At 37.5% G+C, this 25,965-nt stretch overlaps 1 protein-coding gene across 13 annotated transcripts in view; it reads right to left on the minus strand.

Moving 5' to 3' along the window:
* The window catches only part of TRPM3 (transient receptor potential cation channel subfamily M member 3), a 401,802-nt gene that overhangs the window by 246,798 nt on the left and 129,039 nt on the right, over nucleotides 1–25,965 (minus strand). Inside the window, exon 1 of one of the 13 annotated variants that reach the window (XM_032441173.1) lies at nucleotides 513–682. The exons of the other annotated variants lie outside the window; for them this stretch is intronic. Coding sequence (XP_032297064.1) covers nucleotides 513–602 — 90 coding nt within the window. The 5' untranslated portion in view covers nucleotides 603–682. Of the gene's footprint in view, nucleotides 1–512; nucleotides 683–25,965 lie in introns of those variants that run through there. 13 annotated transcript variants of the gene reach the window in all.

Below are 25,965 nucleotides of genomic sequence, written 5' to 3' on the forward strand. Positions count from 1 at the left end.
AACTTTCACCATTTCTGTCTGCACTATCAATTTTTGACTGACCCTGTTCCTATATAGAGCTTTCAGCCAACCTAGGTAGCCGTGTCCACTCACACGAGGTTTCAGTTACAGGCTGGTCAGAGAGGTGCTGGCTATTTCTTAGGGGTAAGAGCAGACTGCATTAGACTGCTCACAAAGGAACACGCCTTAGAAATGAATTCCTGCTCCCTCCCTACAAGTTCACTGCTTCGTCTTTCTAAGACAAGGCAAATGGAAGCACGGATGATACCTACCACTACTTGCTCCCTCTCCACCCCCTCCCAAGCCTTTTTCAGTAGACAAACGTGCCGGAGTACAGAAAGGCAATTTGAGCATCTTCAGGTAGTCGCAAGGGGTTGTCTAGGTAGCAGAGGAAGTAATTAAAAGGAAAGTTGGTACTATTGCTGCAGTAAGTTTCCAGCAGCATCGCCTGCGGTGCTCCGGACAGATGCTGCCCAGCGGGCACCGGCACTCCGAGCAGGGCGTCACCGTACCTTGAGCAGCCGGACAGACGGCAGGAAGGCGGCATGGCACAGCTTCCGGATGGTCCAGTTGAGCGGCCGGGGAGCGTCCGTCTGATTCATGACCCCCCGTGAGTCCCGCCGGCGGAGCAGCAGCACAGCCCGCAGCGCCTACCGCGGCAGCCGCCGCCGGGGCGCGGGCATCCCACGCGCAGCCGCCCGCGCCCGCGGTGCCGCAGGGCAGGGCAGGGCGCGCCGGGCGCGGGCAGGGGCTGGGCGGGCGGCTCCGCGCCGCCACCGAGCCTCCTTAAGACAGCGGGCTCCTGCGTGGGAACGGCAGTGCTCATGCATACCAAATGCGGCTGGATGGAGGCGATCGGCCCGCCGCTCGGGGCAGGCTGCGCTGGCTGAGCGGAAAGGGGCAGCCCGCATAAAAAAAGAGGCTGCGGGGAGAGCGGCTGCTCCTGCTCTCCCCCTCCTGCCCTCCTGTAAGAGCAGCCAGGTTAGCCGCTCCCAGGCGAGCGGTGCCATCCGCCTCGCTGCTCCGCTTCCCTGGGCGGAAAGCTGAGCAGAAAGGAGGGAATTTAAATACAGCGGGCGGAGGGGTGCTTGTACTTTCTTCCCCAAAGCATTGCCAGGAGAGGGAAACCGACATGAGGGGAGGGGCCAGCGCTCAGGCAGCAAAGACTGAGAGGGGAAAAAATTAATACACTCTTGATTTACTGATACAGTGCACCTAGGAAGCATAGTTTCATCGATCGCACACAGAATGGGTGCACTAGCGGCGAGTGGCAGCATTTAGAAGCTATGCTACAGTCTGAGTGTTGGCATGAACATCCTGGTGAAAAAAGTTCAGAATTCAGGTCAGCGTAGTAACTAAATTTATATGCAGAACAATTCTTTTTAGAGATGCGCGATCACACGAAGTTGTAATGCTGGAGCAATTGAAACGTGGTAAAGCACACTTCCATGTGGGTGGTACCTGGTTTTCCCAGGTAAAGAATATATTCTTAATGCTAGCTTTCTACCTAAAGGAGAAATACACATTCCTGTATTTATATATTCCTGGGGATTACATGAAGGAAGAGTTACTAAGCACAAAAAGAAATGTCTTGCAAAGCATTGCTGAGACTTTATTTTGCCTGTAGTAACCAATTTTTACTAAGTATGGAGGAAAACTACCAATTCTCAGGAGAGCTTTAAATCTCTCATATCTCAGGATGTAAAACATGGCTAGAAAATGTACTTGGCTAGCTTTCACTGATCTGAAGATTTATTCCCTGTTGTGTACATATTACTTCTCCATTTATGATTTATTCTCATTAATCAAACTGTCTATTATGAAGCAATACTCTTGGTTCAGTTTTTAAGGCGTGATTAAGGACAAACAACTTGGGAAAGAACAGTAAACTCAGTACAGATGCCAGTGCCATCAAGTCCTCCAAAGTAAATGGAGGATCCTAAAAATACAGCAGTTGTACCAATAGAGAAAGGTAAGGATTGATGATTACAACCTAGTGAATCCCTCTAGATGAAGTCTTGCCCTTGCACATGGATTAACATTCTCCAAGCCCAAGTATATCGGGGTCTATGTAGAAGGAGCTAAATTGCACTGAACTGGATGCGCAGCACCTTTATGCTGCTTTTTTAACATGCACTTCCCAGCCAGCCCCACAACACTGTACCCTCTCTGGAACTGTTTGAAGGCTGTTATTTGACCCCATTGTTTTTTGCACAGAAGAGAACAGCCCAGAACATGGAACAATAATAACCATGTACCAGAGGAGTTCTTCCATCTGTTTCACCCAATGTACATCACAAAACTATGAATCTTGGGAAATCTGTGGAACAGAAAGGTTAGGGCAACATCTGACAATGTCTGTGCCAATGCAGATGAGCTTCTGGTTATGACTGGGCAGCTATTTTAATTTACATATCTATCTTCTTACTTGAGCTCCCTGAATGTACTTGTTTTATAAAAGAAGAAAAAAACTTGGTAAAAAAAATGGAACATGACAAGGTATGTAATTTTCTGAAACTATTCTTCTAAGTTGCCACCAAGGTGGCAAAATTAAGTAGGCAGAAACTTTTAGTGACTTTAAATATCATGTCCCCTAAAATGTTTTGCAGCATGGCAGCTTTTCTTTGTTTTAGCTTTTCAAATTTAATTATTCAAAGATTAATCTTCAGAGGTTCATAGTGAAAAGAATCAGAAACATGTACTCCCCAGACTATACCTTCCTCCCTCTGCCTCCCTCTCTGCAATCTTTAGCCACACTGATAAATTTCCTTCACCCTTGAAGGTCAGTAAAGAGTTTCTTGTTAAGGACACTAGACTCAATATTACCTTGACCAACTGTTCTGCATTAGGCATCTGCCATAAACCAGAATGTTTAGTTTTACATGCCAGAGATAAAGGAGTTGGAGAAATCACAGTGTGCTGCTCTTCTTTTCAAAGAGTAGAGTAACAAATCTCAGAGGAGGGTAGAGAATTGAGTACAATAATCAAGCATAACAGATAGCTTTAATAAACTAAAAATAGTGAGCTCAATGTATCTTAACTTCCACAGAGCATCTTGTCTTTGAGATGGAGCTCTGTCATTGCCTTCTTATGCAAACAGTACCTTTGGGACAAGAGCTGTTATGTGATGCAGTGCTTAATACACATCAGCCTTCTTTCACAGGCCTATTTTCCATGGCCCTGTGCCTTGCCTAGTCATCTGTATTTGCTGAAAACAAGTGTTAGAATGCTAATGTCTCTCAGTGGCAGCTAGGAAGCTCTGACAGACAGGACACCACCACAGTTTGGGAGCTCCACTTCTAACTCACAGTCCCTGCATGATTTTAAATGGGTCATTTAATTCCCAATCAACACTAATTTAAAATCATTTTAACTTAATGTGCATCTCTTAACCTACAAGGAATACTACAGTGAGTTTGAGGTTCTTTATTGAGTGTAAATTTGAAAAAAAAAAAAAAAAAAACACAAAAAAAACAAGCAAGATTTCTTTGTCTTTGTAGCAGCCCACTCCAATTTTCAGCAAATGTTTGGAAGAAAACTGGTTTGGAAAAGAAGAAGTCCAGTCTCAATAGCTTATTTTAGGTGTTCACAAAAACTCTTTAAAAAGTCCAGGTAAACACTGAAGTGATGTTTTCCATTGTTGTGCGGGGCTTTTTTATCACTTTAATGAAGAAGTCAGTGTTTGAAGCTATTGTTCTATCCTATTGAGAAAGCAAGTGCTCAGCATGGCTCTTCTGCAGTCCATTAGGAGACGGAAAGTTGTAGCAACCCCACTAGGATTATGAGTTCTTACTCTGTTAGAGATAAAGGACAGAGCTGCCACTTTCAGATTAAAACACTTCTTCCTTGAAGTATACTCACTGAGACTTCAGTATTCACATCCAGTTCTTTGTGTTTTGCCAAGAAGCACGCTTAGTAACACAGAAAGTCATAGTAAACAGAAGACAAATTCAATTGCTGCCTGCCTACGGAGTTTTCTACTGTTCTTAAAGCTATTGTTCATGATGAGCATTTTTAAGAGCACCTCTCAGTGGACTCCTGCCATCTAAGATGATAATAAACCTACATTCAGAATGCTCTGATACAGTAAACTTTAACACCTCTGGGAATGTTACAGAATGAAAAACAGCTGAGGAGCATCCAAACATCTCTGAGCACACCAGTAGCATCCAACACACTCAGCCTGAGAGCAAGTGCTTTCCAGAAAGATGTTACTTCCTAACCTAGCTACTACTCCCCTATTATGAGTCACTCAGCACAAGAAAAGCACTGCTCTTGCATAGGTTGTCCATATTATGTGAACAACATTATTTGTTGTTAATATCTTAGACAGGGTTCAGGAAAGGTGGGGTTTTTTTTATTTGTTTGTTTTGGGGTTTTGGTTTTTGTTTTTTTTTTAGTCCTGTTTAGTTAATAATTCTGTTCTGAAATACAGGATGTTGAGTAACTGAAATAAGCAGAGAGGGCAGCAGTAGGAAACCAGGAAGATATATTGCTTAACATAGTATAAATGTCTGTGTATGACTGCAGCCCAACTTGGGATAAGCTTCAGGTGGAGGCAGGTAAATTTTAGTGTGATTCTGCACATGGATATTGTACATATACTAAGAGACATGTGAAGAAAGGCACATCTTCACAGTGCAGTTTTACATATGCTTTTCTAAGGCTTCTTTGCTCTCAGAGCACCCTTCCTGCATTCCTGAGGGCTTGCACAGCCCAGCGTAGTAACAAATACAGGAGAAAATAGGGCTACCCATGTGCCTTTTTTTACTTCTAATATTCATTTTGGAGGTACTACAGAAGCAGAGGTCATAGCTTTTCTTAACATAGGTTATACATGTGAGTCTGCCTCCTAGTCTGTCGAGGAGATGGCAGTAGAAGCAGTTCAATTGAAAGTCAAAGATAACAGTGCTTTCTGCAGATAATGTCAAGCAGTTTCAGCCATCTCATTACCCAGTCACTTTGCAGGTTTTTAGCTTAGCCAACATTGAAGAGTCTAACAAGGAGCAATAGCCTATACTTGTAACAAAAATTGTGGCTGTTTTTTTTCTCCCATTGTGCTCACATTTCTATTTATCTCCATTATGCGTTATTTCTTATAAAAATCAGTAAATAGAAAAAAGAATCAATAAAATCTGAATAAACTATACTTAATTTCATGCTCATCTTCTTAATGGGCACAGATGTTCTTCAAGCTTACCTCAACTGATACTTAATTCACAAAATTTCTCCACTGCTTCCCCATCTTTTCTATTCACAGCATGCCTGAGGTGGTTTCTTTCTTCTAGCTGAGGTATTTCACAGGTCTTTTGTCACAAGTTAGTATCTACTATATCCATTAGTCCCTATCCTTCAGTTGCAGAAAATGTTAATGTAATGTTTATATATGTATTAAAAATTAAATAATTTATCCTATGTACAGGCAATTGTTTCAAGCACATACATTAATGGTATTATATATAGCTATAATCTATGTTTTTAGGCAACTGACTAGACAGCTAGAGGAAAAAGTATTCCCTCTGCTTTGCTCTTCACACACATTCTTATATGTGTGTGACTTAATGCCAAACATGATGAGATTGTTTTGTAAGCATACTCACTGCCACCTTAATGTCACCTTTAACTGATCTAAAAGTATCTTTTGCTTGGGAAAGCACTTGGCTGGGCTACCTGAAGAGATCTTGGGAATAGTGGGTGTACCAGAGCACACAGCCACTGAAGCAGAGGAAATGGTGAGACAACAGGAGATCTGAGCAAATCAGGCACACCCAGTGCTCCTTATGGGGACGTGTATTTTCCTAGACTCGTAGTTTGATGGCTTTCAGTTCCAAAATGTGCAAAGGGAGCTGCAGATTAAGACTAAGCACACATAAATTGAAGTTTCATTTGATGAGGCACAATCAGATTTTTATTTTTATTTTTAATTTTTCTTTTTTGTGTGTGTCTTTGTGTGTGTGGTTTCACTTCTATATCTACTGGAAGAAAGTTTGGTTATTTGCACCATTTTACCTCCAGTTGCCGAGTACTTAAAAATCTGCCTACCCATATCTTTTGAATGTGTATCCTAGAACAGAGTTTCTCCACACATTCTTTATTTGCAGCCTGTAACCTTTCTGTATTCACGTTTGGAAAGGATTAAAATGGAGAGACATATAACACTTTTATTTTGGGACTAGAAATGTCCATGATTGATTGTTACTTAGAAACAAATACTGCATTTTAAATTACACTTTTCTTTCTTTAGATAGATTTTCAAGCTGTTACTTCATCAACCTCTATAGCATACAACAGAAATTAGGCTGCTCCAACCTTCAGATTTCTGATTATTCTAAAAGCTTCTCTCTAACTTAGTCATCATGTACCAATCTGTACTGCCTAACTTTGTGTTAAGCCTCTCTTTGTTTTGATCTGTAACCTCATTATCATATACTAAGCTCAGATGTCAAGTTAAGTGTTGAGTATATCAGTGCAACATTTCACTACAGATAAATTATAAACATTTTCTAATTTGTATTATATTAGTAAATAAAATACAGAACAAGTATGAAACCTTATGATAGGCTATTCACCCTGACTATTAGGTATTTCATCGAAGACTCAAAACATTAACTGTCTTGCAATCAAGCACTTCTCTTCATTTGCTGTAGACTGATGTGGTATATGATGAGTCTTTCTCTCTTAATCTTCTGGAGTGGTGATGTATGTTTGTATCCTTTGAGAATGGTGGAAAAGCACAAAAATTTAGAATGCCTTCTCCTATCAAGCTACAAAGAACCAAGATAATCAAGTGATATTTTCAACACATACTGCTTATCTGCATGCATTCCCCACATCAACTTTACCTTCCTTCCAAAGACAAAGGCCTTAGAGTACAGTGAATGCCATCTCTTAAGTCAGTATTTCCTGAAACCACTTGGCTCACTCTTGCAGAGCTGAGCACACATGTTGCTTTATTACTGAACTGTTCATTTTATTGAGGATTCTCTTCCAACATATTTTTATTTTCTATAGTACTTCCCTTTTCTGCTCATTTAGCTGTGTAATGGTATTCCTATTACATTGCAGAAGTAATCTGTCCACCCAGTGCCTTTGGCCAAGGGTATCTGTGGATGAACAATGTCTTCTACCAGGTAGCAGTAAGATGGCTGGCTTCTGGAGGATCTGTTTCTTTGTATTCCCTATGCAGTGGTGGTTTTCTCTTAAAAACAACACAAGGAAAAGTGTAAGATTAGGGGTTTCATGAAACACAATGGGAATGTCCATAGCTCAGTTAAGATGTGGAAAAAAACAAGTATTATTCAAATCTACTTAAGCAACAACAACAATACACTCCTTTGTCTATTTTGAAAATGACAGTGGTCAATTTCAAACTGACTTCCTTATGCCTGTTTTTAGCATCTTATGTGTCTGGTTGTGATTTCTTTTTAAATTTGCATTCCAACTTCCCATATATTCCTTTTATACTCTGGGTTCACACACATGCACTATTTTACACCTATGTTTTCACTGAGATATTTATACACACATCTGGACACCAGCTAATTGTGTAGTAAAAGATGCGTGTGCTTTCCACAATGCCTGTTCCATTTATTACCCATTTGTATTTGGTGGCACATTTGGGAAAAAAATGTAAAGATTGGGGGCCTTTTAGGCGGATCACTGATCGAAGCTGTAGCAAAAATTCCTAATGCCCTCTAGAGATGGCAATCTAGTTTTGTACCCAAATGCAACAGATGGGTGACAGTAAAGGTGCCAGATGAGGCTAGCAGAGAAAAGAGCATCAGCTGTATTGAATAAGCTGTAGTCTCAGCTTTCATTTGATAACCACTGCCTGGTGATGCTATTTTGAAGGCATCAAGGCAGATGTGTGTAAAAATTAGAGAAATGTTCTACATTGACTCAGTAAAAGACCTTCCAGCTCTAACAGCATATTCAAAGTTATCAAGAACATGCCATACTATTAAACAGGACATTCTCACAGTGTCTTATATTAGAGTTGGTGTTTTTGTTTTTTTTTTTTGTTTTGTTTTTGTTTTTTTTTTTTTAGTGTGATTTGATATTGTGTACAAATGAGACATTTCTTGAAATCAAGTGTCTGAAGATATCTGGGAAACTACTTGCGGGGAAAAATGTTCTCATAGGGAGGAAATACTCTCCAGTTGTAGTTTCTAGAAAAGATGAAAAACAAACACAAAGCAAAACAAAGAAAAAACCCTTTCAGTTGTACTTTTTAGAACTCTTTTTATTTTTCCCTCTTCTTCCCTTTTTGTTTTAGGATTTAAAGCTGTTTCCTACTCAGATATAAATTCACATTTAGTTCCATCCACAAACAAAACCACAGAATCAGGAAATCAGCAACTAAATTCAGATCATTTTAGAAGCTTTAACTCAGTGTCATAGTTTACAGCTTAATTAAAACATTTTACTTGAAAAACCATCATTCCTCCACTCCACTCCTGGAGTACTGTGTCCTGCCTGTATATGGAGATGCTGGAGAGAGTCAAAAAGGGCCACAAAGACAGAAGCATAGAATCATAGAATCATTAAGGTTGGAAAAGACCAATGACATCATCTAGTCCAACCATCCATCCACCAACAATACTGCCAACTAAGACATATGCTACTAAATTTATCCTTTCCTTAAATACCTCCAGGGACAGTGACTCTATCACTGCCCAGGGCAGCCCATTCCAATGTCTAACCACTCTTTTGGAGAAGAAGTTCATTCTGATATCCAACTTGAACCACTCTGGATACAATATAAGGTCATTCCCTCTTGTTGTATAACTGTTACCATGGAGAAGAGACTGACCCACACCCCACTACAATCTTCTTTCAGGTAAAGAGCAATAAAGTCTCCCCTGAGAATCCTCTACTCCATGCTAAACAACCCTACTTCCTTCAGCCACTCTTCATAAGATTTGTGCTACAGAACCCTCTCCAACTTTTCTGCCCTCTCTGGACACACTCCAAGACATCAATGTCTTTCTTGCAGTGAGGGACATTTGGGGTGCTTTTTAATTATTATTAATTTTATTATTAATTTTTTTAAAACTACAGCTCTTTGTACTACAACTCTCAAAGCAGATAGCATAATGGACCCAGGATATAAAATTGCACTGCAGAATAAGCTCTTTTTGCAAAGCTCAATTGTAGTACTATTCATGACAGACTAGCTGCTCATTTATTTAAGCAGACAAGCTGCCCATGCTTTTGCGCATCTCCAAAGACAATGTACATACCTATCCAGACATTGCAAGAACAGAATCCACAGGACCAAGAAAACAAAGCAAAAGAAAAGAGGATTTTTTTCCTTATAGTGTCAGTTATGCAACTGGACCCTGCAACAGCCTTTAAGCACGCACCTTCTAGTTCAGCAGTGTTCTTATGGCCTACCTATCACAACTGTACAATTCACCTACTCAGATTTCTCATACCAACATTAAATGGCAATGCAGAGCTGATGGAAGCCTTCCTTGGAAAGCCCTTCTTACCTACCTTGTAAACCTTTGTCAAGTTTGTGTCCTCATCACAGACTGTCCTGTAACAATCAGCAGACATAACATACTATCCCCAAGACTATTATTTCATTCTTTCCTTCATCTTCTTACCACTTTCTTAGAAATTTCAGTTTTGTGATTTATGGCTTTCTCCCACAAGACCATGTTCCTCCTGGTTTGTTGGCATGAGACCTGATGTTGTTTTGTTATGTATAAAGTATCTGCTATATTTATGACACAAGTTATACATTATGTTTTCAGGTCCACATTATTATTTCAGACTCTTAAAAAGAATTTTCTGATTCTTAATGGAACTGAGCATCTATGGGCATGATTTATGTATCATTTTGCTACATCTCTTAAGCTAATTCTGAGGGGAAAAAAAATCAAAAATTGACTGTGGAAGGTGGACAAACATAAACAAGTTAGGAATTATTAAGTGAAAGACATAAACTGAGGAAGAGTGGTGTAAGTGTATGTATCAAGATCTTTAATAGCTATTTTTCGAAATTATAATTTGAGACAAGCTTCAAATAAGACAAGTCTTGGGAGTATGTTGCATTATTAATTGTGTAGTTTTTCTTTTTTTCTTTAACAGAGTGTTCCTGAAAAAAAAAAAAAAGTACTACCTAATTTCTACATTTAGTCTGTTGGTTATTTTTTTCATGGCAGTTCATGCAATAAGCGAGAGATTAATATTTATGCACTCTTGGAAGAAACGTAACTTTCTAACAGACTGTTAGTACTGTGTGTTTAGTCCATGAAAATGCCCTGTTCTGTTTAAGTGGTTTGCTTTGATGTATTTTGTTTTGCTTGATATCAAGACAGACCCAGAGTGAGAACTCTTTAATGAGGGATCTTTCCTCTGTTTGCTTAGTATACTTTTATTTTATTACTGTGAATTATTTTCAGCAATCCATTTTATTATTTTTTTTTAACTTGCAGGTTTGTGGTTTTTTTTTTTTCTTTTTATTTTGTCACAGGCTTACAACTTTTTACTTTATAACCAGTCAAGAGTAACTGAAAATTTTATATTAGGGCACTGCTACTCACTACACATACAGCAGAAATCTAGGACCAAATGTGATACCAGAAGGTATCTACTGATTTGAAAGTTCCATGAATTATTTAGCTTATCCAGCTATGTGTTATAATTACTATATCCAGTTTTATAACTGGGAGAGAAAAATGCCAGCTGAAATATCTTTAGATCTAAAAGCACTTCTAGACCCTCTGATAGATAAAAAACAAACAAACAAACAAACAAACAACCCAGTGTTCTAGCTGGTGGTAATATACAAATTCCACTTCAGGCATGTTTGGTACAAAAAGGGGTCAAACAGGTGAAAGAAAGCCCTGGGCTGACATCAACCATTTTGACATCCACATAAACCTCACTACTTAAAAATATTTTGAGATGATGAACAGGAAGAAAAGGAAATAGTATTTAACTGCAATCAGAGTAACCAGTGATGACCCTAGTTGTATACCACATCTTTTTTTTGGAAAAAAAGTCTACTTTTATGTACTAAAAATAAATTGTCAGACTCATAACATATTTATAAAGAAAGCCTTCTCATGTGTGTATCCATGACAACCTAGATTTATATTTTGAGCACCAGAAAGTTGTTTCAGCACAGCTTACATAAATTACTTGATAGAATATAACAAGATAAGATTTTTTGCTATCAGAGGTATTTTATTTGGTATGATATATAACATTTCAACTATATTGAAGGATACAAAAACCCCAAAGCATTGTGTAGTGATTTGAAACCTGTCTTGCCATGAAATAAATAAGAAGGAAATGTGGAAGATCTTTAAAACAAAGCACACTGGATGGATATTAAAAATCCCTGAGGAGTTAGTAATTGAATATTAGCATGTAACAGCTGGGTAAGGAAAGAAACATAACAATAACTAGAAACATGCTATGCCTGTAATAAATAAAACTCCTCTCATTTTCATGAGTGTGCCGCCTCCTGGGATTCCATCTGGAAGGCTCTGGACACAGGCAACCAATTTTTTTTTCTTCTCCCACCTAGGAAAAAGGGCTTGCCTGCACTAAACTGCGCATTACTAGAACTGCATTTCTGCTGTACATACATTCTTTTCGCGTTTGTCTTGAGAGAGAGTAGCTTATAATTTATATAATAGATTAACATGGTAGTACATTTCCAAGTGTAAAATGGAAACAGTGAGATGATACATCACGAAATTTTCCTAAGTGAACATTAGCGTATTCCTTACCATTTAATTTTCAAATAATGTATTATCTATCTTGGAAAGAGTCTTTGCAAGGAGAGAGATGGAATTGTTTAAATAATTGCTTAATGTGCTTCTAAGGATTCATGTGCTGGGAACAAGAACTGTGAAAAGTGTTCTGAACAGAGCCTACTGCTTTAGACCACAATCCAGGAAAGCGAAAAACAGCAGACAAGTTCAAAGCAGAGTCTTCCCTATAACTCTCTTTTGAGAGAAAAACATCTTGACTTCAGTGATGCAGTACTTGTACAGCACATCAATGAGCAGAGCAGCCTGGTGCTAGGAAGATTCATTATTTCTAGATTCGTACCAGCAGCTCAAGTGCTGCATTCATGGGAGATCCTCCATGATGAGCTCTTGCCAAGGGCTACTCAACAAAATTCAAGTGAATTTCAATTTCTCAGTCAAACACAGCAACACAAATTTCTCCTTGTAAGCACCATACAAAGCCTTCAAGTATTGTGACTCAGCTATGGACTATGGACTCTGCAGACTTCTCACAGGACCACAGAAAAGTAGCATAGGTTAGGTTGGTACTGGAGTGGCCTTGGCTGTGCAGACGATGCTCCTGAACAAAACCAGCAAGTAGGTTTATCTCTGCATGTGTTCACAGTTGGTCAGCCACAACCCTCTGTGGCCTGTTCTCTCCTCCCTAATCTAATGTATGGAAAATAGCATCTCTGTCACTGTTCCTTCTTATCTAGAAAAATGACCAAGATGTGTGATATAAAACCCTCAGGTGTCTTGGCAGATCTTTTTATTATTATTATTTTATTTTATTTTATTTTATTTTATTTTATTTTATTTTATTTTATTTTTTGAGCTTTCTTAGGGCATTCTGAGGACTAAGTGTTTGTATAAGCCAAACATAATTTTGGTCACTCACAGATTCTCATCACAGTGTCTAGTTCAGGAGTATTAACAATTATACCTAGAATGGAAACATTATAATTTCCAAAGAGTCTACAGTAAAAAGCATAAGAAGAGGCACCAAAAAGGCAGTGTAGCCATATTTAAATGTGCCATATTTTGGTTATAATTCTAAGTGGTATAACTTTACAATGCTAAGGTGTTTGGTAAATGTTATATTAGAATTGAAAATTAGAACATGCTTGTTCAACTTGCATGTTTGAAGTTTTAGATGGTAGATTTATCCTAACTGGTTATACAATCTATTCCACCGATTCATGGTGTTTTTCAATGGAAATTAATTTGAGACCCAATAAACATACTAGCTAGCAGCCAGAACAACTGACGTATTACTTTTGTGTAGCTAGCAATGGTTCTGACTTATCTACATCAAATATATATGCACATATTTCAGTATTTAAACTATTACATAGTAAAAAGTATACTACTGATGACATGTTCAAATAGTAATATGCAAGGATTGCTCTGAAAGTAATGCTTCCTATTTCATATCCAAACTGAAACAAAGAGGAAAACCCCTGCTTTCTTCTGTGTGCCTTGAAAACATTGCTAATGAAAACCTTTCCAAAGATGTCAAAAGTACACTTTGATTCAGCCTCCTTGCACAAGCCACAAAAACTAAGAAATTCCTATCTCTAAAAAGAAAGAACAGCTGATAGACAAAAATATTTGAGGACAGAAAACATTTTTTAACACCTTGGATCAAATTCATAGCACTTGTCAAAAAAGGGATTTTGATAACAAGAAGTCAGTTGTCAGTGCAGGATAAAGGAAGATATTAGAAATAAGAGGACATCTTTAAAGAGCCAAAGCCTTGTTTAAAGAAGGATAATAAAGACGACTGTAAAAACTGTCTGGTTCAAAACACAAGAAAGTAAACAGCTAATTGGCAATGCAGCTTGCAAAGGGCATCAACATATATATGCATATTTAAACACAGAAAGGAGCAGGAATACTGCCAAAGAACTTGTAGGGCCAGAAGACAACTGACAGAACACTAAAGATCCCCCAGTGAAGATAAGGTCATAATAGAAATTACATGAATTTTTCATGGCTGTGTTCACCATGTAGAGCACAAGGAGGTTTCTTGTGTTGGCATCCTGCTTAAGGAACTCCTTCTGCCTTGGAGTGAAGTCAAATGGAATATAAAACACGCTGACAGAATGAACAGTAATACATCACTAGGGACATATTACCTTCAACTTAAATTCAGGTAGATTAAAACTGCATGGGACCAGAAAATGGGCAAGTATCAACTGATGGAGAAACTTATAAAGGATTTTAGAGGATATTTGGGGAAAAAATGGACAGAGAGTCTCAAATATATATATCAAATATATGTCTTAAATATATATCAACCTACTCAAGAACAGAGTCCTCAGAAATAGATGCAGAAATAAATAAAATACAAATGACAGGATTCTGTATGAAAGCCATTTCTCACAAACACAAGAGTTCTTTGGAATATCTAACATGCACACAAAGAAGGTAAGATTGATACAGCTGGCATTATCAGAAGTCACTTCAGAGAGTTTTCAAGTTAAAAATTACTTAAGACATGAAAGCTTACGTGGAAAATTAGTGGTTAAGCTATTGGAAATATACAGCTGAGCTGATAGGCAGGTTCTAGAAAAGGATCAGCAGCCACACAAATATAGTTTGTTCATTATTCATTAGAATTATAAACACCACCACCAGCAACAACAAGAAGAAGAAGGAAAAGAATGATAGAAAGATAAAACAAGATCAAAACTGAGTGACAAAGTTGTTTTAATACTCAATATTAGGCAACAAAATGAAAGATGATACCTTAACATGAAGAAAGGTAGAAGGACCTTCCAAGACTGATACTACTGAGGAAAATGATGTACTTTCAGGTGCAAGGAGTAATACATACAAATACAAGTAACCCTAATATTAATTTTATATACATAATGATAGTCTCAAAAGTGGCTTTTACCACTTCTACCATTTCTACTATGTAATTTCATACATCTCAAATAGTTGGAGTTTGATTTTTTTATGTTAAAAGATGTGCATGCACTGAAAACATTTGAGAAGAAAGGAGGTTATGCTCACCCTCTGCTCTGCCCTATGAGGCTGCACCTCATGTACTGGGTTCAGTTCAGGGCCTCTTAGTTCAAGAAAAGGGAAACTTCTGGACAGAGTCCAGTGGAGGGGAATGGAACACCTCCTGTAAGAATAATGGCTGATAGACCTGGATCTGTTCAGTCTGGAGGAGAGAAGGCTGAGAGGGCACCTCATAACTGTTGATAAATATATGAAGGACAGGAGTCAGGTGGATGGGGCTAGGATCTTTCAGTGGTGTCCTGCAACATGGCAAGGGGGTGCAAACTGGAACACAGAAAGTTCCATACCAACAAGCAGAAGAACTTTGCTGTGAGAGCGATGGAGCTTCCCAGAGAGGTTGTGGAATCTCCTTCTCTGGAGATATTCAAAACCCACATGGACACTGTCTTCTGCAATCTACTGTATGGAACTTGCCTTAGCAGTGAGGTTGGAATAAATGACCTCCAGAGGTCCCTTCCAATACCTATGATGATGTGATTCTGTGAAGGTGACATTGGTAACTTTAAGTATAAATAGGAATGATTAAACAGACAAGGAGTTCCTGTCCTAAGAAGCAGATAAAGCAGGAACAGGTATTATAGAAAGTCATGAAACTGCAAATGAACTACCAAGATTGATCAAGAAGAATTTTTTTTTTAAATTTAATTTTATTTCCTGTATAAAAACTAAGAAATGAAAATGAAACAAACCAGTAGGTTCTGAGCAAACAAAAAGCATGCCTTCTTAACAAGATCACATTGTCCCAGAATACTGAAGATAGGTAGAAGTCACTAGCTTACCAGAAGAAATTCCTGGGATAAATAAAAGGTATATCTATGTCTATTAAATACTGTGTAATAAATCTGTCAGATAATAAATAAGGTTGTACCATTTTATTACTAGACTTTTCCTACCAATCAATTTAAAACAGTAGAGAGGCTGTTTTTGCTGCAAAACTTTCTGAGTATTTTGTTATTTTTTGCAGTATTGCTGCTTGGTTTTCTCCCCATTACTCACTGGTCACAGCAGTATTTGTGAATAGCACCACAATACATACGAGGAAAGAATGGAAATCATAGATAACGTTCCTATTGGAGTAATGTAAAGCAGTGTCTGTTTATCTGAGCACTAGGAAAAGATCACTAAAATAGATAAACGAACTGCAATAAATTTTCCTAACTTTTACAAAAAGCATGTAAGACCTGTAAAAATGTTTGCTCACGTGATTTCCATTTGTACTCAATACAAATTTTACATCAGTGCAGTTGCATATTATAATTTTCAGATAACCTTGAAAATTTCAGAGAAATTTCACTTTTAGGCATACTTTCTCTCATTTTTTCTTGTATATCTCACCTCCTTTTTCCCCACAACAATAACTTGCTGTCATGAATCAAAGACAAATTGTCCAACAAATTAACATGGCAATGTTGTTATTACTAGAGGTTATTCAATGTATCAAAATACTATGAATGTGCTAAACAGTCAACTTGATTACTCTTTCTATTCCATATTCTGAGTAGGCATCTTTAAATAATGCAAGTATAAGCATGAGCTCTACAAACGGTACAATGCTGCAATATTACTTCAGTCTTACTACAATTCAGAGCATGTTGAATTTAAAGAAAAAAACTAAAAAGTGGGATTTTTTTTTTTTTTCTACCAGGTCAAAGATTTACATTACAGACTGGCTGAAGACCACACTTCTGCATGTATAATATGAAGAACATCAGAAAAAAAATTGCAGCCAGACCAAAGCATCCTATCTTCATCATTTACTAAAAGCATTGCTCGTAGAAGAGTGTAAGAACAAGGCAAATGGTAAGGTGTGCTGGTGTCCTAAGGCCCACATATTCACAGATTCCAGGGCTTTGCATAGGTTGTAAGTCTTTACCAACCCTGGAGGTGGTTTGGGTTCTGTGAACATTGTCCGGTCACCCACTGAAATCATTTAGCCATTTTGTGTCAGCAGCCCACTGCAAAGTGGAGCTTAGCATCCTCAATACTACTCAACTACTGCTGTGAAAACATATAATTTCCATTTTCCTTGATTTGGCTAAGAGGTCAATTAGAGAACAACCTTAACAATCTTTCTATGAAGTTGAATAATGTTCAGTGAACAATCTAAAAAAAAAAAAAGCAAAAGCTTAGCAAAAATTAAAAAAAACTCTAAAAAACCAAAATTGTTATGGATGGTCACATTCAATGAGTTGAGGCCAATGGCTTAACGCTCAGTTGAAGATCGGTGACAAGTAGTGCTCCTTAGGTGTCTTTATTGGGACTGGTGCTATTTATCATCTTTGTTAGTGACATAGACAGTATGTTTGAGTGCACTTTCAGCAAGTTTCTGGATGAAATCAAGCTGTAATGGTGTGGCTGACACAATGGAGTGGAGGGATCCTATCCAGAGGGACCTTAAAGGCTAAAGAAGTGTGCCTATAAGGACTTCATGAAGTTCAACAAGACCAAATGCAAGATCCTTCACCTGGGTCAAGGCAATCCCAATCACAAATACAGGCTGGGCAAAGAATGGATTAAGAGCAGCCCAGAGGTGAAGCACATGAGATTGATGAGAAACTAAACATGAGATGACGGTGTTTACCTACAGCCCATAAAGCCAGTTGCATCCTGGATTGCATTAAAGAGGGGTGGTCAATGGGTGTGGGAGGGATTCTGACCCTTTACTCCACTGTGATGTGGCCACACCTGGAATACTGTGTTGAGCTCTTGGGCCATAAGTGTAAGAAAAGGACCTGTTGAAGAAGGTCAAGAGAAGGGCCAAAAAGCTGACCGGAGGGCTGGAATACCTGTCCAGTGAAGAGAGTTGGGGCTGATCAGTCTGGACAAGAGAAGGCTCTAGGGAGACCTTGTCATAGTCTAGATCTAGATTGGATACAAAGAAGAAATTCTTCACTACTACGGTGATGAGGCACTGGAACAGAATTCCCTGAGAAATTGTGGATGCCCATCCTTGGAAGTTTGTGTTGAGAGCCAGGCTGAATAAAACTTTAACTACTCCCATCCGGTGGAAGGTATTCTTGCCCATGGCAGGGGGATTGAAGTAAATGACCCTTAAGCTCCCATCCTACCCAAACGAGTTTATGACTCTGTGATATACTCAGATGTCTTTACATTAAACATAATGTATAAGGTGTATATTATCTCAAGTAATTTATGATTTTCAACTAAAATCCAAAGCTTCATAAAACAATGAAAAACTACCCATCATTTTTTACTAATAGTAAGAAATACCATGAAATGAAAGTTCTATTGAAAAAAAATATAATGCAATTAAGAATAATTTACAGCATCCCACTGCTGATTACATGGTTTTAGAACATAACAGAAAAGAAAAAATCCACAGGCCAATTTACATTTTTTTTTGAAGCTGGGGGAGTACTCCCTTTGATTTCAACAAACACTAGAAAAGATTTCCACGGAACATCACTGTTCAGAGAACTTGTAATTATAATTTCTACTATATTCATATTTTGGAAGAAAAGTGCATTTTCAGTTTATACTGATCCCTCCAACAGTTTATGAAATCCACCTTAATGTCATGAGGCAGCATGATAATAATGAAGGTTCTAATATTTGTATGCTATTCCCCATTTCTTTTGGGAGTTAAAATTTACAGACACCATGTTGCACAACATAACTATTTCTATGCATAAAGCCTTGCTCTCTTCAGCCATACACCTAGACAATTATCATAGCACTGACTTGTTAAAAATAAACATACTGTAAAATCTGCCATTATTAGCTAAAGCCAAATAATGAGAGTTCCCCAGAAAAACACTGATATGTGAATATTCACATCCAAATTTGGTAATTAAACTGCAGCTTTTGAAAGCCTCTGAAAACAGACTGCATTACTGAGGAGCTTAAAAACATGCTGAATATGGAAATGTTTCTTGCTGGCATTATGTCTCTGGAAGACAGCACACACCTATGTTTGATCTGTGATCTCTTCAAGTTTCCTTCTGCTGCCTGGGTGGACTTTAAGACTGTGACTCATAAAACTTGGAAAAGCTTTATACTTTTCTACTAAAGAGAATGCTCCCTTTTCCATGCCATAATGCCATGGCCACACCCCTTGCAGAAACCTTTCTATTTCTTTCCCACTTCATAGAGAGGGATGCTGTTATGATGTGCTACAGAAAGGGATCTTTGCCATGACAATAAGAGCACATCACAAAGAACCAGAAAGGATCTTTCGGGTCACTGAGTCTATTCCTCTGCTATCAGAGGTCCAGAACTGCTTCTTTTAAGAGTGCTTTACCCTACTCAGCATTTGAATCAACAGCCATCCAAATGTACTGCACTTGCATTGACACTGACAGATGGGTTAGGTGGCTGATAATGCCTTCTGAGCCCGTGTTACAGACCTTAAAAGACTTCTAAGTCTCAAGACTAGAGACTGACTTGCAGTAAGATGGGAGTACTGCTGCTTTAAGGAGGCAAACCTTGTTTGGACACTGCAGTGCCTCATCCTCTGTTGAAGTTATTAAAGGCAATGCGTTTATAAATGACAATAAGCAGAAGTGGGGAATATAAGTATGTGAGTGCAAACTGCACAATGGCACAAAAATGAGCATATCACACTGCACAGAGCAGGATGCCACAAGACAAGCCTCCATTCCCTCTCTGCATTTCCCTCCTCATGCAGTTCAGTGTTGCTGGTGAAGAGAAATAGGAGTTACTTGTGGAGACTAACAAGTGTGCATGAAGAAAGGAAATATTTCATTCTCCTACATACATCTGTACCTCAGATGAGTATGTTCTCTTCCTATTGGATTGGTAGTCATTGGGCTGGGTAGTTACTGCTGCACCAGTACAAAACTTGTTATTTCATACAAATATAGTCCTGTAAGATTGCACAGTTCTCTGGCATTTAACTTCTCTGTAAGAAGTGCACCGGCTGTTAGCTTGACCCTGGAAGATGCAGTTGCACATTGAATGTGTGAGCCTGAAAAATCTGATTTTCCCCATTAGAATCCTCTAATCCCAAACTCATGAAGTATGTGTGATGGGATTTTCCAAGCCATGAGAAATGTAAACATACACTGGATTTGACTTATGAAGTATTAATTAGTATTTGCAATTGCAAGAATGAGAAAAGCTTATTGGATTCATCTATTCTTCAAGAAAAGTATTCTATATCTCAATGCCCAAGTAAGCTAAGAGGGAAACTAAGCATATAATAAATTGACATCTGAAGTTGTCTACATTGTGTTATGAATATGTATACAATAGAAATTGTATTTGAGAAATCTGGATCACTTATAATCTACCACTGAGAATATGCTGTGTCTCAAATCAGTACAGCACCATTTTCTTATTTCAGCTCCAAATCTGCAATTAACACAATGTTTTCTCTCTCTTGTGTATTTATATCCTTGGACTCAAGCAAGAGTTGTCAAAATAAATGGATCAAAAGAATTTTCTTAAAAAGGGAAGACAGCAATTCATACGTAAGCTTCCCCACAATCATTTCTTTTGTGTTAGATATAGTTGGAATGTTTTCTTATTTTTTGTCAAAAATCTATCCAACTTGTGCCCATTATACACGAATGTAGAGCAAAGAGATGCTAGTAGGCTGATTCTTCTCCTTTTTTCATTTGTGCTTAGTAGCAGAATATGAATTTCCTTTGCACCTCAATATAATCCTGCTTGAAGGCTCTTTTTAAGTCCCTAGACAGAAGAGAATACAATGACTCAGGAACACCAACACAAAACTGAAATCGTGGAGTATTTTTGTTCTCTTTCTCTCTTGATTTCTCAGGCTTAGGCAGTCTGCAGCATATCTCATACTAATATTGGATCTTCAATGCAAATTAGAAGGAAAAAATATTGCATTGGTGGATTTTATAATCTCAGTTTTTACTTGGATGAAGGAGGCTAAGTGGACTTCAGAAAGTAGCTTTAAACACAGTTTATTCTGCAGGAATTACTCAGTTTATATGTTTCAAAAATGTCTTTTGTACATTTGTATGTAGACTTCACACAGAAATATAATTTCTGCTGGCAAACTGCAATAAATAGAAGATCTCTCTTGAACTTCCTTCAGATAAGTGAAATTTTATATCTTTATTTCTAGTCTGTATCCAATTCAGCTGACATTTTGTTTGAAAGCTGTTTCTTATTTGTCAGGTTGAGACAGCCTATATTTCCTTTAAATTTTTTAAGAAGAATCTATCTGAAAGTAATTAATAATTGATATATTTAACTTTCTTTGCTTTGGAGAAAGACTACCATTGCTAAAAGGCTGACTGAAGCAATGTCACTCTGGCAGCTCTTGAAACACCTCAGTTTCTCTGAAGGTAACTAAAAGCTCAATAAAAATATCCACTAACAAGAGCTTTCATGTGTCAGAATATATCTAGACATATAACTATAATATAACATATATAATTCAGATGTTAAGCTCTGTGCAACATGTATTTCCCCAATTACAAAACTGTTCAGAAGTTTCACAAGCACATGGATGATTAAAGGTATGGACAGAAGATATTACAACAAAAAGATCTATTTTATAGTGGATTATTTCATTGCAGTGTTCCAAAAAAAACTGTCAAGATAATCATTAATCTTTGCTTAACTTCCCTGTAAAATGGAGAATCTGATACAAAAATAAACATTTTTGTTGGCGCCATTCAGAGCAGATACTACTGCTAAAACCCCAGAAGATCCTGGTCCTAAAACCCAAATGTCAGACTCCAAATGAGGGCTGACAGGAAAGTCTCTTTATTGTTCTGGACTGTCCTTGCACCGGGAGATGTGCAATGGTAAATTTCCCTGAGGGTCTTAAAAGGGTAAGGAATGGCTACATAATTTATTGACTGAGTAACAGGAACAGTCACAGAGTGCCACTGTAGTGACTTCTGGTGTTTGCACCCACTGAAAGATAGAACCTCATTAGGTTTACTGTTTAAACCAAGACTGGTGCAAGATACTACTCATGTTCCCATATAACATGTAAGGAGGAATATTCATGAAAGAAAGTTCAGTATGTACAGACATGATTCTCTACAGCCTCTCAGAAGTCTCAGTTACACTTTAGTCAGTGACATTATAACAGTTATCTCTGAAGTTGGGGAATTTTAGACTGCCCACACATTTTGTTGCTGGAGTATTCATAAAGGATAATAAGATCTGTTTGTGTAGCAGTAAATTTACAAGTCAACATCAGCACAACAAGATGCAGTCAGTGGGCGATTTTATCAAATATCCTGGCATGACAATCTGTATTTTACAAAGACTCTGTGGTTACCATTTAGAAAACTACTTGTTTTGGATGTCAAGGGTACAGTGGGCATACATTAAGGCTACTGAAATTATCTAGCCTGCACAACACAAATGTAAACATTGCCACAAATCCTGTGCAGTCTGCTGTCTGCTGGGGAGAGATTGCACAGATATATCTGTAGAATCTATTTGAAAAGAAAGGGTGTAGGTGAGTGCTTTTCCTGAGGGCACCTTGCAGCATTTTGTGAAGTTCTAACTGCAGCTATCTGCCAGTTTCAGCAAGGCAGCTGCAGAACATCTCAAGCATCACATGCATTCCCTGGTGTCTCAGATAGAGCACTGCAAGAAAGAGTTGGAATACCAAGCTGATGGTTGAAGGACAAAGCAGTGTGGAAGAACAAGAAACAGCATCTCAGAGAAATCTATGCTTCAACTTTTAAGGCTAAACATCTTTAGAATTTTCCTGTGTTGTGTATTGCATTTTTGCAATATGCAGTTCATATATGAACATTATACATGAATTTTCTTTAAATAACATGACAGTCTTGTCATTTCTATGATAGATGCCATTGAGATAATTAGAGTTTTAAAGATATCTGTTCTTTCTCAGGTACTGCTTTTGGAAGGTAAAAAATAAATAAAAAGATAAAAGATCTGAATATCAATATAGTACAAAACAAGTCCATTTCTGAAATTGAGAACATTTCTTTTGTATTCCAAATAGGGTTAACACTTTACTGCCTATTCTGAAAATCACTGTATAGTACATCTCTATTTTTCAAGCCCTGCTTATTTTTGTGTAAAATTTAAGTATGGCTATTTGCAGTATGAAAAACTGTGATAAGCTGTGAGTAAAAACACTCCACTGTGCATCTCAACAGTTCTCTGTGTTGTTATATTGTGTGTGATTTTTTTTTCTCATTCTCCCTGTACATTAATGTTTCTGTTTTTCCTTTAATGAAGCTGTACGACTGTTTGTCCAAATTGCAATTGATCCCTTACATAAAGACACCTGAATGAAGATTCTATTTACCTCTCTTGGGAAAAACACAAACACACAAGGTCTAACATAACTATTAGGTTAGCCACAAAAAAGAATGAACAGTCCATGAATATAAAGGCAAGAAAAGGAGTTAAAGAGGCACAGGTAGCAGCAAACGAATTATAGCAAGATTCCAAAATGAAAAGTTATACAGTGTAACAATCCCATGTGTATACAGTGTAACAATCCCATGTCTTTCTTTCTAGCTCAAATTAGCTGCAATAAATTGCGGCGGAGAGCGAAGCCACCGCTGGAGTAACACAGTCCTATATAAGCTCACCATACTGCAGAATCACAGATTGGCAAAGATGGAATGGGAACTCTGTCTCCACCTGGTCCCACCCTGCTCCAGCAGGGACCTCCATAGCAGGCTGCCCCAACCCACACTCATGCAACTTCCAAAGATCTCCAAGGAGACCCTTCCACACCTGAGCAGCCTGTGCCAGACCTCCATGTGCTCACTGCTTTGATTGCACAGTAAAGAAATGGATCCTGATAAATAATTAAGTCTAAATACAGTCTAAATGTACTGGATCATGAAAATCCGACACCATTTTTTTGTTTGTTTGTTTGTTTTGAGCTTTGAAAGATCTGTTTGTATGCAGAATCCCAGACATGTGAAAACTGTCCTTTGTGTACAGGATAAACATTTTTGGATAGTCTAAACTTCAGCCGTGACATTGTTCTACTCAAAATTAAATGGATTGTATAAATATTCGGAAAAAAAATTTACATTCATGTTGTAACAACTATTTTCAATTTTAATAGGTTTAGATATAAAAGGAAAATATACTTGGACAGTATATTTTGCAAGCCTTCTGTAAACAATCTTAGCATTCCACTAAGAATAATAATATTTTTTTTCTTTATAATCATTTATTATGAAGCCACGGAGTTACTATGGGGAACTATGTGCCATATTCTTTTGAAGCAGAGTTGTACACACTTTCAAGAAAACAGTCTAGACTGAAAAAAATCTGATCAGAATTTCATAAAAAGTCCTACCAAAGCCCTGCTATAAATAAAAACTGGTGCACTTATTTTTAAAACGTAAAATCTAATAATGCAGGAGTTCCTTTCTGCAGGGGAAAAAAAAGGTAAAATACTTTAAAGATAAATAAAAATACCAAGGAAGGAAAAAAAATAATTCTGGGCAATGCAATATCAGCTTATTTGCAGATTTCATCTGCTGGAGCTAGAAGCAAATGCACTTCCCCATTTTTTATTTAGAGGGAGAGCTATTACCATCAGTCTCTGATGGGAATGGAATCAGTTCACAGCTGAAATTATTTAGAACATTCATCCATCCATAATGAATCCTTACCCACAGTGTTTTATTTTATCACCTTCTCTAAGCCTCTTTTGCCTCTGTGTTTGCTCAATTCCTAACTCAGATGTCTGGGCTTGTTCTATTGTTCTTTCTGTGGAAACCTGCCAGATTCAGACATCAGGAAAATGACAATGCCATTTCCATTTTTCTGCACTATGCACAATATCCCAGGAATCATGTAAAATTCACCTGAGATAAATACCAGTTTTTGTTCTTCCATAATGAAGATGTTATCTGTGATATTTTGAAGTGCTAAGGATAGATTTTGATTTTGCTTGTTTTCTTGTAAGAATACATTTTACTCTCAATGAATTTTTCCTAGTTTGCATCTCCATAACATTACTGCACGTATCTCTAAGAAATTCCTCCTGAAGTGGAGACAGCAAACTGAAACACCCTCAGAGGAAAACATTTCAAATCCCAAGACAAGAGCTAAGCAGCTCAATATATTATTTTTCAGTGCATAATCCATTTGCTTTCTAGCACTCCAGTGTTATGTTAGGACTCAATATTGATAAAAATTACTGTTCTGAGAAATCTTATTTATGAGCAGAAGATGATATTAAATTTAGTGATTTAGGCATTATCTTTCACCTTTAGTTTGATGATTACAGTACTTGCAATGCTAAGTATAGTTTATCAGATATTTTCAGTTTTAAATGCAAAATTATATTTATTATGACCATAGTTACTAACTGCACAAATGTAGTCATATTTTCTCTCTGAATACTGAAATTAAGGAGGATTACTGTCAATACAACAGTGCTATCTACTTATAGTGAATTCCTGCAACTAACAGACAAGCTGACTGCCTGAGTAATGATCATTAAGAAATGAAAACAAATATTGACTAGAGATACAACCATTGGTCAAATAAAAAACATCAAATAGACCAAATTCATCTCCAGTATTACGATTCTACCTTTTTCTTCTCAAATGTTTGTATTTAAGCATAGGCTCAACCCATGAACCAATTAAATATATATATATATATACATACATACATATATATATATATACACACACACACACACATATATATAGTGATATATATATATATATCACTAAACTGGTCTAAATATTGTAATGTTCCTCAGCTGTATTCTTGTGAACACACTGAAAACATCTTTTTAGACAGAGAACGCATACCCAGAATCTGACTTTGGTTCCAGTAGACAAACTTATGTCCACTTGCACTTCCCCCCATCAACCTGCCTTCAGAATATTGCCACACTCATCTTCTGCTGAAATTGAGTAATGAATGTTTGAGTATGTTATCAGTAATTATCAATAAATGAACAAGGTATGAATTAGCTATAGACTGAAACAGATTTAAAAACAGAGACTAATGAAAAAGTGTGAAAGGATGCAAGGTAAGTTGAAGTCTTTTCACTCAAAGGTAGATACTTGCAGAAAAATCATCTAAGTCTTCAAATTTAGAATCCTTTCGTTTCATCATGGAGGCTCATGCTCAAACTTTGTTCTTCTAAAGAAAGAAAATGTAGCCCTCTAATAATCTTTCATGTGTGTGTCACAGAATCACAGAATTGTAGGGGTTGGAAGGGACCTCTAGAGATCAT

The sequence above is a fragment of the Coturnix japonica genome, chromosome Z (assembly GCF_001577835.2).
Source record: "Coturnix japonica isolate 7356 chromosome Z, Coturnix japonica 2.1, whole genome shotgun sequence".
NCBI classification, from domain to species: domain Eukaryota; kingdom Metazoa; phylum Chordata; class Aves; order Galliformes; family Phasianidae; genus Coturnix; species Coturnix japonica.